This window comes from Dinoponera quadriceps, unplaced genomic scaffold (genome assembly GCF_001313825.1).
Source record: "Dinoponera quadriceps isolate SergipeBrazil2010 unplaced genomic scaffold, ASM131382v1 scaffold367, whole genome shotgun sequence".
NCBI classification, from domain to species: Eukaryota; Metazoa; Arthropoda; class Insecta; order Hymenoptera; family Formicidae; genus Dinoponera; species Dinoponera quadriceps.
Genome location: NW_014554712.1, coordinates 431009 through 446371, shown reverse-complemented (window position 1 = coordinate 446371; position 15363 = coordinate 431009). Strand labels below are relative to the sequence as shown.

The 15363-nt window shown below is 43.9% G+C and overlaps 1 protein-coding gene across 1 annotated transcript; it reads right to left on the bottom strand.

The window, feature by feature from the left end:
* Positions 1–3071: 3071 nt before the first annotated feature.
* On the bottom strand, positions 3072–14054 carry LOC106741118 (IDLSRF-like peptide). Its single transcript, XM_014612788.1, has 4 exons — positions 12868–14054; positions 7655–7786; positions 6140–6292; positions 3072–4313 (listed from the first exon to the last, which is right to left on the bottom strand). Exons 1-4 carry the CDS (start codon positions 12995–12997, stop codon positions 4120–4122), a joined length of 609 nt encoding a protein of 202 aa, XP_014468274.1. The 5' UTR covers positions 12998–14054; the 3' UTR covers positions 3072–4119.
* Positions 14055–15363: the final 1309 nt, after the last annotated feature.

Here is a 15363-nt window from a genome sequence, read left to right as displayed (position 1 = left end):
TTTATAATATGCGTCATTAATTCTCCTCGAAGTGAAACGAAAGCGCGACGGGGGGAACGCTATACCTCGAGAGAGAAAACCCGGCTCCGTTTTTCTTTTTTTATACTTCACTATATATTTCTTCATATAATTTACTGATATGTATGTGTACTGATATGTATCGTGTTGCCGTAATGAAAATATCAATACGCTAGCGTTATATATATATATATATATCTTGCTCTTTTTTTCTTTCTTTCTCCTCTTTCATTCATTTAAGTAAAACGCGCGTCATACCCTGAAGGAACGCGACGCGATGCTCCGCTCTCTTTTTGTACCCGCACATCACTTCTCCTGTCGTCGTCGATCTCGAAACGCGCATTGTAAAGCGTCCCGACGTCGTCGTCATCGCCGACATCGTGTGTATCGCCTGTGTCGATCGCGTGACGCGCTCGGAGGAAAATGCATCGGGAGAAATTAAACGTAATCTATTTCCTCGGGCCCGAAGGCTGGTACTCTATTCTTGCTGCGCATTTAACGCTAAAAAGGCGGCCATTCCAGCTAATCTCGCGTTCGCGTCGAATGCCACTTTTAAAGACAAGAACTTGCGATTCGCGTGCTCGAACGTAGCTAACTTGTTAAGAGACTTGCTGTCCGCACGCTGTTTCTCTCTCTCTCTCTCTCTTTCTCTCTTTCTCTCTCTCTCCCTCCCTCTTACTTTCTTATATATATATATATTTATATGTATAATTGATATGTTGCGATATTGCCTCGTGGGACTCGTGCAGACAGCGGCGGTAGCGATAAAGTTAAATTAAAAAATACACCGAGAGAACAGCGCGGTCTGAATTAATTTAACGTTATCGACGCTACGATACGGTTCCAGCAGTAAATAGAATAAAACGACATCATCTTGTCTCTATATGTACAGCGATATACATATATATATATAAAATACATTATTCTATAATTATGCGCAACATAAAATTTTTCATCAGCATCGTCGTTCTGCTTGCATCGAAGCGAGTAAGAGTGAGACTCGAGACTCCGTAAGTAAGAGCAACGAAAACAATCGTTGCGTACACGTTCTTCCGTAATAATGCAAAAGTAGCTAAGAGTATATATAGACATCTCTGCACAAACTCCCCTTTCTCCAACCCTCAACCCTTATCGAAGCGCAGCTTCGAGAATATCCGGTCCGACGGTTGCACACTTTTCAGAAAATAAATTAAATAATTTTATTTAAAAAATGGGGGGTAAATTATACTCGGGGCTGATAAAACTTTTCTCTGTAATAGCATAAATTAACTTGTGTTATGAAAAGAGAGGAAAAAGAAAGAGAAAGAGAGAGAAAGAGAGAGAGAGAGAGAAAGAGAGAGAAAAGAAACAGGACTATTGTGTTAAGAAAAAAGTCAGCGTTACGTTTCACGCAACCTTTACTAAGTAAAGGCGTTTTTCATTACAAAACTAGTATTCCATGCTCGAGCGTAATTACATTTCAAGAGTTTCCTTCTTACAGAGTTTTCCTTGTCGAGTTTGAAACACAGAAGTAGCAATCTCATCAAGGATCGTTTAAAAGTGACCTTACCGAGCTTGAGAAATGTTTCATCACGGACATTAAGCGTGGATATTAACCGACAATAATTTCTCTGTGAATGTACCAGCTAGTTATAATTGTTCAGATCTTTCAATTGTTCAGTAGCAGGCGACAAACGTGACCGATCGCATTTAATCTCTTTCAACGACGTGGTTACGAGAAATTTATATACTTCAGATTTTCGCGGTAAGGATCAATTTGTCGATTTTCTACTTCGCGTACGTCCTCGGTGCACAACCGTCGGGCATTACGTTACAGTCGATTGCAAACGATTGTCATCGACCACTCATCACTTATGCAAAGAAACATACGGTGTTACATATGTGCTCGCGTATACTGAAGACACAAGGTTCGAATAAAAGCGGGACACGCGACAGCGCACATATACATGAGGGTGAGAGAACCCTGTGTGAGACACAAGATATAAAGGAAGCTCAATATTTTAGAAGCAGGTCTCGGGTGAAAGCTCATTATTTGCTCGCACGAAGAGGGAGAGATTACGCTTTGACACACACACATACACACACGCGCACACATACGGATACACACACACACACAGAGCTGGGGAAGCAACAGCGAACGTAAGTTCTGTCAAAGTGGAGCCAACAGCCCTGGTAGAAATGTCATGCATTTTTTTCCAGCGGTTACTGGCAGCAATTTATTAACTTCTGTCTAATAAATGAGGAGTAAAACTACTTTTTACTTGATCAAGATGCAAGACGCTTTTCCCGCAGTTGCTGCGCACAAAAGTTGCGCAAGGTCTGAGGTCATTTACTGAACAAAAAAAACAGAACAATGGACAAAAGAACCATTCTTGATTGATTAATAAGCAAGCCTGCTGCTCGTGAAATAGGCAATTTTGCCTTGAATAAAACTCTATTAGATTCTTGTCCATTTCTCACATAGCGTATTGTTACAACTAATGAGAATGCATTAATACTTGACAAGTGGACGGGCGTCTGGGAAAAACTGCGTACATTTGCACCAGGGAGTCTATGTTGATAATAATTCGGTCGGACCAAACAACATTGTTCAAGATTAATAATTGAGGGGATGTAGGGAAAAATTGCTCAGAGAATGGTGTTTTTCGCACGGAAAGAAAAGACTCAGTTCCTGAAACGGAACAGGGACTAGGTGACAAAACTCGGTGACGAGAAACGAAAACTCGGCGACAAAAATCCTATAAGCGAGTAATATTCTAAGTGTGTGATGTAATATTTTTTAATATCGTAGGAATATTCTATTGATGTTATATATCCACTTCACATAATATTCTTGGCATATTATACAAATGTTCTTAGAATATTAAAAAAAAATAATAATATAGACAAAAAAATATATATATGTACAATTTTTTTAGTATAAAACGTATTTTTATACAAAATTCTTTCGACTTTATACATACAGAGTTGAATATTTTAAAAAATATATAACATTACAATAACATTAAATGATATTATTTTTTAAATATTATTAGAAGTGGACATATAACCATCTATCAATATTCCAGAGAATATTAATATTAAAAAATATTACGCGCTTATATAGGGAAGTAATATCTCTGTTATCGCGAACATTTCGCGCGAACATTCTAAACTGCGTTAAAACTCGAAATTGAGACAACCGAGAACAATTTAACCGAGCAGAACATTTCCTACAGGAATCTTTCCGTTCCTGCAACCGAGTTGTCGTCCGGCCTCCCAGGGGTGCTATTCTGCATATGTCCAGCGGCAACTATCGCGTCTGTACAGGTCCTTGCGCAGCTTTTCTGCTGTATACATTACACCTGCGCAACGACACATCCCCTGGCAGTTGTTGGCGGACGGAATGGCACCCCAGACAACGGAAAATTCAGTCACACCAATGGAAAACTGTTCTTTCCCGCGCGACTCCTCAATTAAAATTAAAATCCTCCCTTTCCGTATATCGCGCTCATCGTGAATCCTCTTTTCGCGAACAGAATCGTGTAAACCATCGACAGATGCGAAATAAATATTCGCCCGGAGGAGTACGCGTGTTAGCTATTGATCGGGCGGACTCGTCCGTCTGAATATCACGCTCCTCCCCTGTGCAAAAGAAAAGAAACCGGGCCCCCCGGGGTCGTCCGGGGGAAAGAGCGTCATCGAGAAGTTGACCTGAACGTGATCGACTACGAAACATGCGAGACGGAAACGCTCGACTTGATCCGCTCGCGCGGATGGAGAATCGACTCGCTTGCGTTCGTTCCTGCGGATATCTCGACGTATATCTCGGTGCTCGCAGCGTTTGTTGCGAAGCAAGAAGAGGCTCGGGAAGGGTAGGAGAAGGACAAGTGGAGAGAGAGAGAGAGACTACATCGCGCGGCCGGTAAGAAGAAGAAGCCGACGGCGGCGTGGAACCGTCGCGAGGACACGCGGCGCGGAGAGAGAGAGTGCAGGAGGAGCCTGCGAGGAAGAGGACGACTTAGGCTGCGTCAAACGAGAGGTCTGGTGCGACGGTGATGCGCCGCCGACACGGGTCGTCGCCGTCGGCAGCGGCGGCGATGATTCAGCGGGCGTCCCCGTTCAATCGAGGAAGCCCGTCTTCACGAGCTTCTCGAGGAAGAACTTGACGTCGCCCAGCTCGGAATCCTTGATGCCGATTGACTTCAGCATACCCAGGTCGCCGTTCTCCACCGCCATGAAGACCGAGCGCAGGTGCTCGAGATCGCCGCGCAACAGGTGCAACGCCGCGCCGAAGTCCTCGATCGTCTGCGACTCTTCAATGTTTCAATGTTCTCGATTATTTCCCGCTGGCTGGGAAAGCGACCTCGTCGGCCTCCGCCTCTCAATTCTCGCGACTCGTCTTGAGCGCCGATCTCGATACTTGTACCGTTTTACTCGCGAAACGGGTGTCTCCCGAGGGTAAAGCGAGCGAATTCAGCAAATTCAGGGCTTGGCGTTCGTTTCGGGTGCGTCAGGAGCTTGCAAGCGTCGCTTACATCGTTCGCTCTGCAGCTGTGAGCGTTCGCGGAGCGAATTATGACGCCAACGTCAGAACTGTATTAAGTTATGTACTCCATTCTTCGTATTATAAATATTATAAATATTATAACACACACATTTTCCGTGTAAATATTATAAATATTATGACACACACATTTTCCGTAATATTATATAATATAACAAGACATATGAGAACTTATTGGGAGTATTTTAAAATAAGGTACTGGATGGAAGGCCGTTAGATCATCGAAAAGCGGGGATGGCAAAATGGGCATAGGGTGGGCAAAATTCGTGACCGTCACTTGATCGTGTTCTGAATATCGGTCGTGTAATTTACACTTTTCCCGAATTTACGCTAGAAGAAAATGAATTTATCATCAACCCCCAGGAATTCATGAATTTTCTCCTCGAGCGTAAATTCGTGAAAAGTGTAAATGTTGAAACATTTGGGCTTCTTACGTTTGCACCCTAGGGAAAGATTACACGATCGACATTGACCGTGTTTTGACTGTGTAATGAGAACTGGCCTTGAGTGCCCCAACTGAGCAGTGTGTGAGCATCACCAGGGTTATCACAGGAAATGAATTTTGAAATTGTCCGACTTTTTCACACGACGTGTTTCTCAGGTGATAGCGGAAAATTTTTCATAAACAATATGCAATCTTAAGATTTAACGTTCAGAAGCAGGGATTGTGGAAAAAGTAACTTATATTATTAGGAGAAACGCAAATTTAAAAGTTTAATAATATAATATAATCCTGAGTGCAATTCAGGCTAATAAAAAATAAATGAGTTTTGGAAAGAAGAATTGAGAAGAATGGGAAAGAAGGGTCGAGAGCATTTGAGGGAATTATTAGTAAAGTTCAAGATTCCAGGCTTTTTATATCTTTCCTTGACCTATCCGGATATTTCTTGACATTTTAAGTTTCCAGGACTTTTCCCGGTTTTCCAGGTCTGGCAAACCCTGACCACTAACTAAATATAGGTTGCATTTTAATATTCACCGCCAATACTGAAAATCTACAGTTCATATTACGTACACTATAGATTTTCGATTTACTAACAGTAAATATCGGAACGTAGCCATTAGATTCCAATAAGCAAACATAATAATATCCTCTAATTTCTTATCGTTCGGACTTTTGTCATTTTCATCATTAAAAAATAATCTTAATGACGTGATTATTCGTGCAAATAACATTATCGGTAAATTAACTTTTCATTCCGCCATTTCAACGCGCTTATAATCGCTTACAGTTGCCAAAGCAAACGATATTTCTTACTAATGCGTGAGCGCTCATACATTAAATCGACGAACGACGGAAAGCTACGCTTACAAACGTGGGCACCCAAATCGAACGTACTTTTACATCGAGAGGAAAATATTCAGTATTTGTAACTATATCATCATAGTAAAAGAATTATAATCAAAACCAATTTTCTAATAAATGTCAGTGATAATAATCTTACACGCATATTCTTACTATTATATTTTTGTGATTACAACCGTAAAAGAAATATAGTCGAGGCCGAAAATAACTATAATCTCCCTCAACGTAATATCGCGAGTTTCATGCGTTATGTACAAATTGGTACTTACCAGACAACGCGATGGCTACTTTGTCTATGCCACCGAGCGGTTTTAGCGTGTCGCGTGCTTTAGTTCCGAATAGCTTTTCCAGGTAATTGGGACCGTGGCTGGCTAAAAGGGATTGCAGAAAACTCGCGGTCTCTTCCACGGGTGGTCGTTTGGCTGCAACAAGTACGTGCATGAGCTTTTCTTTACACATAAAAGCCGCGTATAACGTGAAAGAATTACCAACGCACTGCTCATTGTTAATTGTCGATACAATAATGGATCTATTCTTTTTCGCTGAATTGTTACACATATATAGAACTTGAAAAGAGATAAACATATAGTCAAGATTCGGTAAAAGGAAGAAAAGAAGAGAACTAGTACCAATTAGTGCAGCCAGAGTTCGGTGGAAGGAAAAAACATATGTAATAACACATGAATTCATAAATGCTCAACACGTTCATTGCCAATCACGCGATATCGCGTGATGCGAGTTCTCACCAAACGGCCGATCACGCGTTATCGCGTAGTAGATATTTAGGGTACATAAATCCTATGTACATAATAATAAAAGCATATAAATAATATATTAACTTATTTTGAGCACAATAAAAACTAAATAAAAAAATATAAAAAATACGAAATTCCAATTTTCAGCTTGGCAATGAACGTGTTAAAGTGGTTTATAAATAGGCCGCATGATGAGTAAGTTTTTCTCCGAAAGACGTCGGACTTATCCTCGCGAGTTAAAGTTCATTGTAAGTGAATTAATTCTCCGTTTTCTCTCTCCCTCTCTCTCTCTCTCTTCCTTTCTCTAGTTGTTTTCCCCGAAAAGACCGACATGAACGACTGACTGACGCGGGCATATTTCGCACGTCTGAACGAACACACGAGGCAACGGTGCGTCTGCACCGAGCGTTATTGTTATACAGTAACGGCCGGTGCGGTTGCACGGAGCATCGTCGAGTGCATCTACACCGGACGGTATTATTGCATCCACCTACTGCACAACGTGTCTAAATTAAGTCTACGTCATAGATCACGCGGTAACCTTGCGTAACAAAAAAGAAATATTCGACACGAGTGGGAAAAAAGAGGTCAAGAGGTAGGTCAAAGATTATCACATTACGCAGAGCGAATCGTCGTCGTTTTCTGTTATAATTGGCAATCAATCTGCCCGGGAAACACCAATTAATAGCAACGTAACATCGATGTTACAATTTCCCGCTCAACAATGTAAATGCGACATTACGCGCGTGTGTTACAATTGCATTGTTGAATGAGAAATGATAACATTGATATTATGTTACTGTTAGTTGTCAGTGTGATTTATTTAAATTAGTTTCCGAGTTACTGTACTCGCGTCCTTCATGAAGTTGCTTCCAACGTTTTGTGAATATTTCAGTTCACCTCTTCAGAGTGAGGAGGCGACACTGAACTATCGTCCGAGCCGATCGATTTAATTGGCGACTTCGGGAGTCGTCTGTTAACGTCCAATTATGGGTCTGATCGATTGCGATACTAGTGATCGCTCATTACCTGCGGTACACAATCTAGAGTCCTCGTCGTATCCATTCTGGCAATCCGGTGCGCCGTCGCATAGATACTGTATCGAGATGCAGACACCGTCGCCCGGGCACTTGAACGGTTCGTACGGGTGGCAAGCTTCTCCTGAAAGGCACGCGCGATATAAACGCTATGGAATTCTCCGTCGGAATTGCGTCGGGAGAAATCAAGTATGCGTGCATTTCCCGCGTAAATCCGCACGATCGACGACATATCGTGTGTACCCGCGGCTTCTAATTACTTCGCTGAAACGATAGAGTTCAGAAAGAGCGACACACGGTGAGTCGTGGGATCACAAGTCGCCGGATAATTAAATTACCGACGCCAACGTGTATTAAAGCCTGGCCGGGATGGGCAGGGTGGGGAAAGGGGGATCAGAGACGAAATTAGTAACGCATATGGATAATGAGGCAGCACCCCTTCGTAGTACGAAGCTTTCGAGTTAATTGAGGGACACGCAAGAGCAAATTACTCACGCGACAACCGGTTGATGGTTCTCAAAAATCATCTTGACAAGCCTCGAAATTCGACGGGCAACGATCGGAGGAGTAAACGTAATGTACTGAGAAACCGGTTTGGTTGGATCAATTTGATAATCAAGCGTGTTTTCGAAGGAAACAGAATTTCTGGTTATAAGAACTAAATTCTCATTGAGTCCTTTTATTCACTAAAATTTCTGTTATATGCTCTCTCTCTCTCTCTCTCTTTCTCTCTCTCTCTCTCTCTCTCTTTCTCTCTCTCTCTCTCTTTCTCCCGTGTCCTTTTTTATCTGCAAACTGAGGTCAGAGTGATATAACATATATTTTTCGCGTAATGCGTAACCAATAAATTGCGACGTTTGGAATTTATGTTGGGAACGGTGGAAGCTTCTAAAAAACTAAAAAGATGTGATTGGTTACGTGACACGTGTGATACGCGAAAAATATGTGCCGTGAGACATCACCCTTAGATCCTTTTATTTTCTGGCTAACTTGTGGTTTACACTGAAATTGACAATAATGCAAAAATTACGTTTTTCTATTCACGGTTGATTATTAAACTGATGGTTTTGTAGTGGTAACATTTAAAATTTAATGATTAACTACGAGAAGGAAAACACAATTTTTAAATCATCAGCAAGTTAAGTTTAAACTACAAAAGTTAACGACAAACCGGGGGAAAATGATAAACCGAGCCTTAGAGGTACAGCCGAAGTGTCGTTAAATTTAATGAGAACTTTTACTCAGAGTCCCATTTAAAGAAATGAAAGAAGTACACCTCGTACTCTTTCCCAAGGGTCAATTATCGCTAATGTCCTATCGAACAAAGGACCCTGGCGAGAATCCCTCAGCGACCCTCCAAAAAAAAAAACCAGAAAAAATTGGTTCCCGCCTTTAACTGTCCGGAAGAGAATAGCTCGCGAAACGTGTTGAAACACACGTGTACACACACACATACACACACACACATTCGCTCTATGTACTTTTATTTCGGGAGGAACTTTTCGTCCGTTGTTCTCGCGAGAGAATAATTCTCACTACAGCTAGTTTCCACACGCTGTGAGTGTTACAAACGTCGTATAATGTAAGCGCTTCTGGCGCATGGATTGTGCAACATTATGTCATTCGTTATGCGATCGTACGCACGTTCCGCGAAAAGGCAATTTACAGTACAAACACCCGTCGTAAAGCGAATTCGCGGCCGCGTCGAAATTTGCGTCGCCGCGCAATTTAAAACTTCTCCCGGTCGAATCGACCATACAGGCTATATTAAAGCGTTATTAAATAGTGTTACTATAGCGAATATCGTCACGGTTCTCGTCTGTTTAGACAAGGACGGACGGCCGCAGGCGTTCGTGCGCCCGGATCGTTTAGTGACGTAGCGGACAAATATTTTACTAATCAACGAGAGAAGCCTATCCTCCTCCCCTTCCCCCCGGAGTATTCGTTACTCCCACGACATCATTACTCCCGCCGACCTCAATGCATTCCGTATGAAATGGCCGTCGAGGGAATATTAAAGAGAGATTGCCGCTTGTGTTCCGACTTGTGTTACGGCCGTACGAGTGGCGAGTGAGGCGCGACGAGTGCAATGAATTTTAAATAGGGACCGTGTGCGCGGCTCGTTTCAATCGACCATTTATTCCCCAGACGCATGTTGTGGACTTTTCTGATATTACGCTGAAACCTTGTGCACTTTTCGCTCTTTCAAGCGGCACATTCGATACGAGACGGAGGCTTTAATACGCGAGGAGAGAGCACGGCGACGGTCGAATCTGTCCAACGCACCCCGCCGTAGCGTGTTTCTCGTAATATCATCAATCAAATCTTTTCTTTCTCTCTTCTTTCTCTCGGGGAAATTCTTGTACACAATGCACGCAACCGAATTGCGCATTCTTTCGCTGTCGGAGTTCTTTGCGAATTTCCACCACGAGGTCACGCGCATCCCGGAGTCGCTGTTATAATCCCTCGATCTGTTTTAATTGAAACTGATACATCTCTGTAGAGAGAAAGAGAAAGAATCGATGATAGAAAATAAAAAACACACACGTACGTACACGCGCGAATATTGAATAAATCATACGAATATGATCCCGATAGAAATATATGCAGTTTTTCTGAACATCCATCCAGTTTTTTACCGTAGCATCAATGCGTTCTCATTAGTTATAACAATACCGCGTAGAAAATGGATAAGAACCTGACAGAGTTTTATTCAAAGTTATTTCCAAGGCAAAACTGTCCATTTCATGAGCGGCCGGTTTGCTTATTAATCAACTGAATAGCTTTCTGTTCATTCATCGTTCTATTTTCGTTCAGTAAACGAGTCCAGATTTTGCTCATCTTTCGTGCGCAGTAACTGCGGGAGAAGCGCGTAGGTTACATCTTGACTGGGGATCCCAAGTGGTTTTAATTCTCAGAACTTTACTAGGCAGATGTTAGTAAACTGTCAGAAGTTAGTAACTGCTCGAAGAATGCATGAGATTTCTAAGGTGGCGCCCTTTTAGAAAAGTCTCGGCAGGCTCGAAGAAGTGCGGCAGTTCCGACCCTGAACGGGGTATTCGCGAGTCGGGAAGAGGGTTTTTTCCTTTTTTTTTTCCTAAATGTCAACGCGTAAACGCGACTATGTATACGACCTCGCGCAATACTATGCGGGGTATGCGCGTTATTGACCGAGCGTCATGTAACTATCCACCGGAGAGCCACACTCCCATATGGTGCGAACGTACGGCCGCTTCAAGTGGAACAGCTCAGTCATGATTGCGGCCTGCACGGCCCGTTAATGTTAATGAACGAATGAATGGTAGCGGCCAGAAGCGTGACAAAAGCAAAGGGCAAATGTTGTGTTTCCCGGAGCTTTTTTATTTATCCCGTGCCCTTAGAAACGTGCGTCAGAACGCGACCGGGAATTTCACCGAAATGCTGAAAACGCTCATTCGCTATTCGAGCTCAAATTTGCACGCGTAATTTACATTTGAACGAGTCATTTAATCATATATAACCGCGCGTAAAATCACACAGGAGTATAAAATTATGTATGAATCATTGCACGAATATGTATATTTTCACACGATTCGGTTCGAGGGAATCAGGCGGGTACAGAATCGTGTAAAATTATATACAATCATATAAAAAATTATGTATAATTTTATCTGCTTCTATGTGATTTTATACGATCACAATCTCGTATGATTGCGTGTGGAGGATTTTCTATCGGGGTGCGCTACGTAAAAGCTCGTGTTCGATTCTTTTGCTTTGTTTCGCCTCATTCTGGCGCTTTTCGAGAAGCATCTCAAATCTGGGATGGGAATGTTAAAAAATGCAGATCGGCTCGAAGAAGCGGTGCTGATGATCGTTTCCGACGCGAAAGATATTCTATTTAAATGCTAATAACGCGCTAAACTTGAGATGAACTTTAAATGAAAAAAGTTACGCTGCCCGGGTGACTTTAAGTGAATTTATAAAGACGCTAAAGAGAAAACTCACAAGGCGACGATAAACTACGTTGGCTTCCTCAGAATGCGCCCCCACGCATTTCACGGAAGGAACGTAGCTCCAGATTGGCGGAAGAATTTATTCCACCAATAGAGGACACGATGTAGAGAAATGGAATATCATTTCCTGTACATGCCGACAACGATATAGGGAATAGCGACGAGAGGGTTAAGCTAACTAATTAACGAGTCTCACGATAAATTAGTTTCCTTCAGCGATCTCCCACGAGCCCTTCATCCGGCTGAATTATCCGATTAAATTAGCATTTCGCAGTCATGCGGGCAGCTATAAATTGCTCGTTTTTATGGCCAGCTTGCGATGACAATCGCTTTGTTTTTTTCTCAGCTAAACCGGCTGCACTGACTCAAGAAATGTGCACGGAGAAAATATTGTAGTAAAAATCACCACCAAATTTTGCAACGTTGGACCATATACCGGAATTATAGCTGCAATTATGACGCATCCTTATATGATGTAATCCTTAGTGATGTACTACATTGTATACATCACTAAAGATCACAACACACGAAACGATTTCAATCAATTACAGTATGGTAACATTGTAAAATTTTGTAGTAATTTTTACCACAATATTTTTCTCCGTGTACGTACATTGAAGCGCACGAAGCATACGTATACGACATTCCAATGCTTCAATTCGCTCGTGCATTTCCTGAACCAGTGCAGCTAGTTCAACTAAAGAGAAACATATCAGATAGTTCAAACAGAACGGACGATATACGTGGATTATCTCGCATTGCTTACACGTGCGAGATGCGATATTATTGCGTCGCAATATTATTGGGTGCGAACGGGTTCGTTCAAGCTCGCGCACGAACGAGATTAATCGTCGGTAAAAAAAAAAAGGGAGCCACGACAGCTGTGCCGGATACACCAAGAGGTGAACCCGTGTATCCCGGCGAGACGGTCCGTCCGCGAAATACATAGCTGCTTCGGCGCGGAAAATCGATGAAAAATCTCGCGCGTTTACCCGCGCGCGCGCCGCGTATTTTCCCCCCCCCTTTTTTTTTTACTATTTTTACCAACCGTTTTCGCGCACGCACCATCGCTTTCCGATCGTCGTCGTCATCGACGGGATCATCATCGAGGTCCCGACACCGCGTCCGGGCGAACTTCCGGCGAATCCCCTCGAGCTCGGCTCGCCCTCCCTCCCTACCATCTCCCCCGGTTCTCGCAGAAGCTTCGACTTACCCGCGCGTTTGGAGTTGAAGTGGCCGTAAAAGCGGCTAAGGTCGATCGCCATAACGGCGCGCGGAAAAGCGGCGCAGGCCGTCAGGGCGATGCTAAGTGCAACCGCGCCGTTGCAGAGCCTCCGTACCATCCTCTTGTCTTGGTGGTCTCGCGTGGAACGCAGGCAGATACCGGCTGCTGCAGCTCTTCACCCGCTTCGAAGCTCCCTTCTCTATCTCTCTCTCTTTTTCACTCACTCTCTCTCTCTCTCTCTCCTTCTCTCTCTCTCCTGTTCTGTCGCTCCAAATCCGGGAACTTTGTGCTTCTTCTTCCTCCCTTTCTCTCTCTCTCTCTCTCTTTTCTTCTTCTTCTTCCTGTTTCCTCACGACGTGTACCCGACGATGTATTGCCGTCGTCCTGCGAGAATCACCTGCTCGCTCGCCCGCTCGCCGACTGGCAGCCGCTCTCAGCAAGGTTCGAGCAACTCCTCGGGGTGGCTTCTCGCGCAAGGTTCCTCGCCCCGAGAGCTCTCCGCTTCGCTGTGTCGCTCGTGTGTGCACGTACACGTGTGTACGTGTGTATGTGTGTGTGTTATTACGCGGGGATCGCCTCCCACTCAACCTCGTTCGCCCTTTCGCGGACTCTTTCTGTTTCTCTTTCTCCCACCCTTTTCGCTCTGTCCTTCCGCCGAGCTGTGTGTCCCGCCGTCTCGCTCACTCTCCGCACAGCTCTCTCCCGCTTCTGCGCTTCTCCTTATGCTCCCGTAAGAAAAGAGAGATTCTACCCCCGGCTGTGCGGCGCGTGTGACAGTGGGTGCGCAACCACACTGCGAACACACGTCTATGTTCGTTACGCACGTCTCGAGCGCGGTGTTCCTCAGGGCCGTGCTCTCTCCCTCTTTGCGCCCTCCCCGGTGCTGCGGGGGTCGCGTCGGGGGAGAAATTTTAAGACGGACGGGGCGAAAAGTTCTCTCCGAAGTAGATGTATACTTTATTCTCTTTCGCGTTCGATCGTTTTGTAGCTCTCCTAGCTTGACTTGTCGCGGTATCGGGTGTATAGTAATCCCAAGTAACGGTTTTCGGATCCGACAGAAGTGAAGGATAAAAGTTGTTAAAATATTTCCTTGAGAAGGTAACGATATTGATACAGATCTCTGAAAAATACCGCACCTAAAGGGATACCACCAAGATCGTCATCTCGAAAGATTTTGTTCGCCAACTTTTTAGAAAAATTGCGCCACCAGAGGCCCCTGGCAGCTTGCAACGCAACACACGCTGTTTCATGGTAGGGGTTGTGTGGGAGGCTTACTAGCCAATCGGCCGCCAGGTTATGCCGGATATGACCAATCGAGAGACGCGAGATCGCAAGTCTACCCTGGAACACCCACGCTCGCTGTTGCGCCTAGTCGCATCGATTCGAACCCATCGCCTAGTAGCGTAGCAAGGTTCGAATGAAACGGGCGATTTTGCGACAAAGGCCCCTCTCGATAGTTAGTTGAAATTCCGTTTTTTCCCTCCCCGAAACTGCGCTCCATTTTCCGATCCGCTTCGGACTCGCGCGTAATCGGACACTCGATCGAAAGTGTCAAACCGTCTTTTATTTTAGTACGAGTAAAATCAGAATTTATGATGAACGATCTCACTTTAGATTTCGCAACACATTTTCCCTACGAAAAACAAAAGTATTACTGACTGTGTGATAAATTGGCCGGTAATAAATTACGGTTGCTCAGTAGATTTATTACTCGTGCGACTCGCACTCGCACGAGTGATAAAACTACGGAGCAACGGTAATTTATTATTGGCTAACTCGTCACAGTCGGTAATACTTTTTCCGTATGGATTTAAGCTTCGAACATCACGTTATTAATTAATGCGACAATTCTCGTGTATTATTCCGAGACTGTTGAAGAATAAGAACGATCTCTCTACAGATATGTTGGCAAGATGAATGTATGAATTAATAACACTAAATCTGTGTGCTTTTTAACACATATTTATGTGTCTTTCAACACATCCCCCGTGTCAAAGTAACACCAAATTTCAGTGAGCATTTTTAACACCGATTTCTTACCGCGTAATATAATCCCGGAAAATCCCCAAGATTTTACGTGGGGAAACAACCGGCGTTACCCGGTCGTTACATCCGGTGTCGCCTCTCCGTGAATTATTGCGCGACTATTCCAGCGGATGATGCTATTAAATACCAGCGTCCGATGCCGGACATTCGCTCTGATCCTTGCGATCCTCCGAACGCGATAGGATTTAATTTGTCGTCGTAGGTAGATATCGTGTGTCGCAAGTACTGCGATATAACGGTGCCGAATATCGATTACTTCGAATCGCACGGCGCAAAGAGCAAACGTCCGGAAATTCGCGCGCGTATTATTCCGAAATAGACCCGTGGGACAGCCATTGCATACTGTTGCGGCACCGTTAAAAATAACCGCGCAATTCACAGGCTCGTCACGTACACGACGTACAGGGTGGTCAAAAGGAAGGGATCGACCTTTGCGCC

Excerpts from the sequence above, each read along its gene's own strand:
- LOC106741118 (XM_014612788.1), bottom strand. The coding sequence starts at position 12,997 with ATGGTACGGAGGCTCTGCAACGGCGCGGTTGCACTTAGCATCGCCCTG. Across the intron at positions 7,787-12,867 it reads CTTCAACTCCAAACGCGCGG|GAGAAGCTTGCCACCCGTAC; the intron begins GTAAGTCGAAGC and ends CGTGCCTTTCAG. Across the intron at positions 6,293-7,654 it reads CTCTAGATTGTGTACCGCAG|CCAAACGACCACCCGTGGAA; the intron begins GTAATGAGCGAT and ends TACTTGTTGCAG.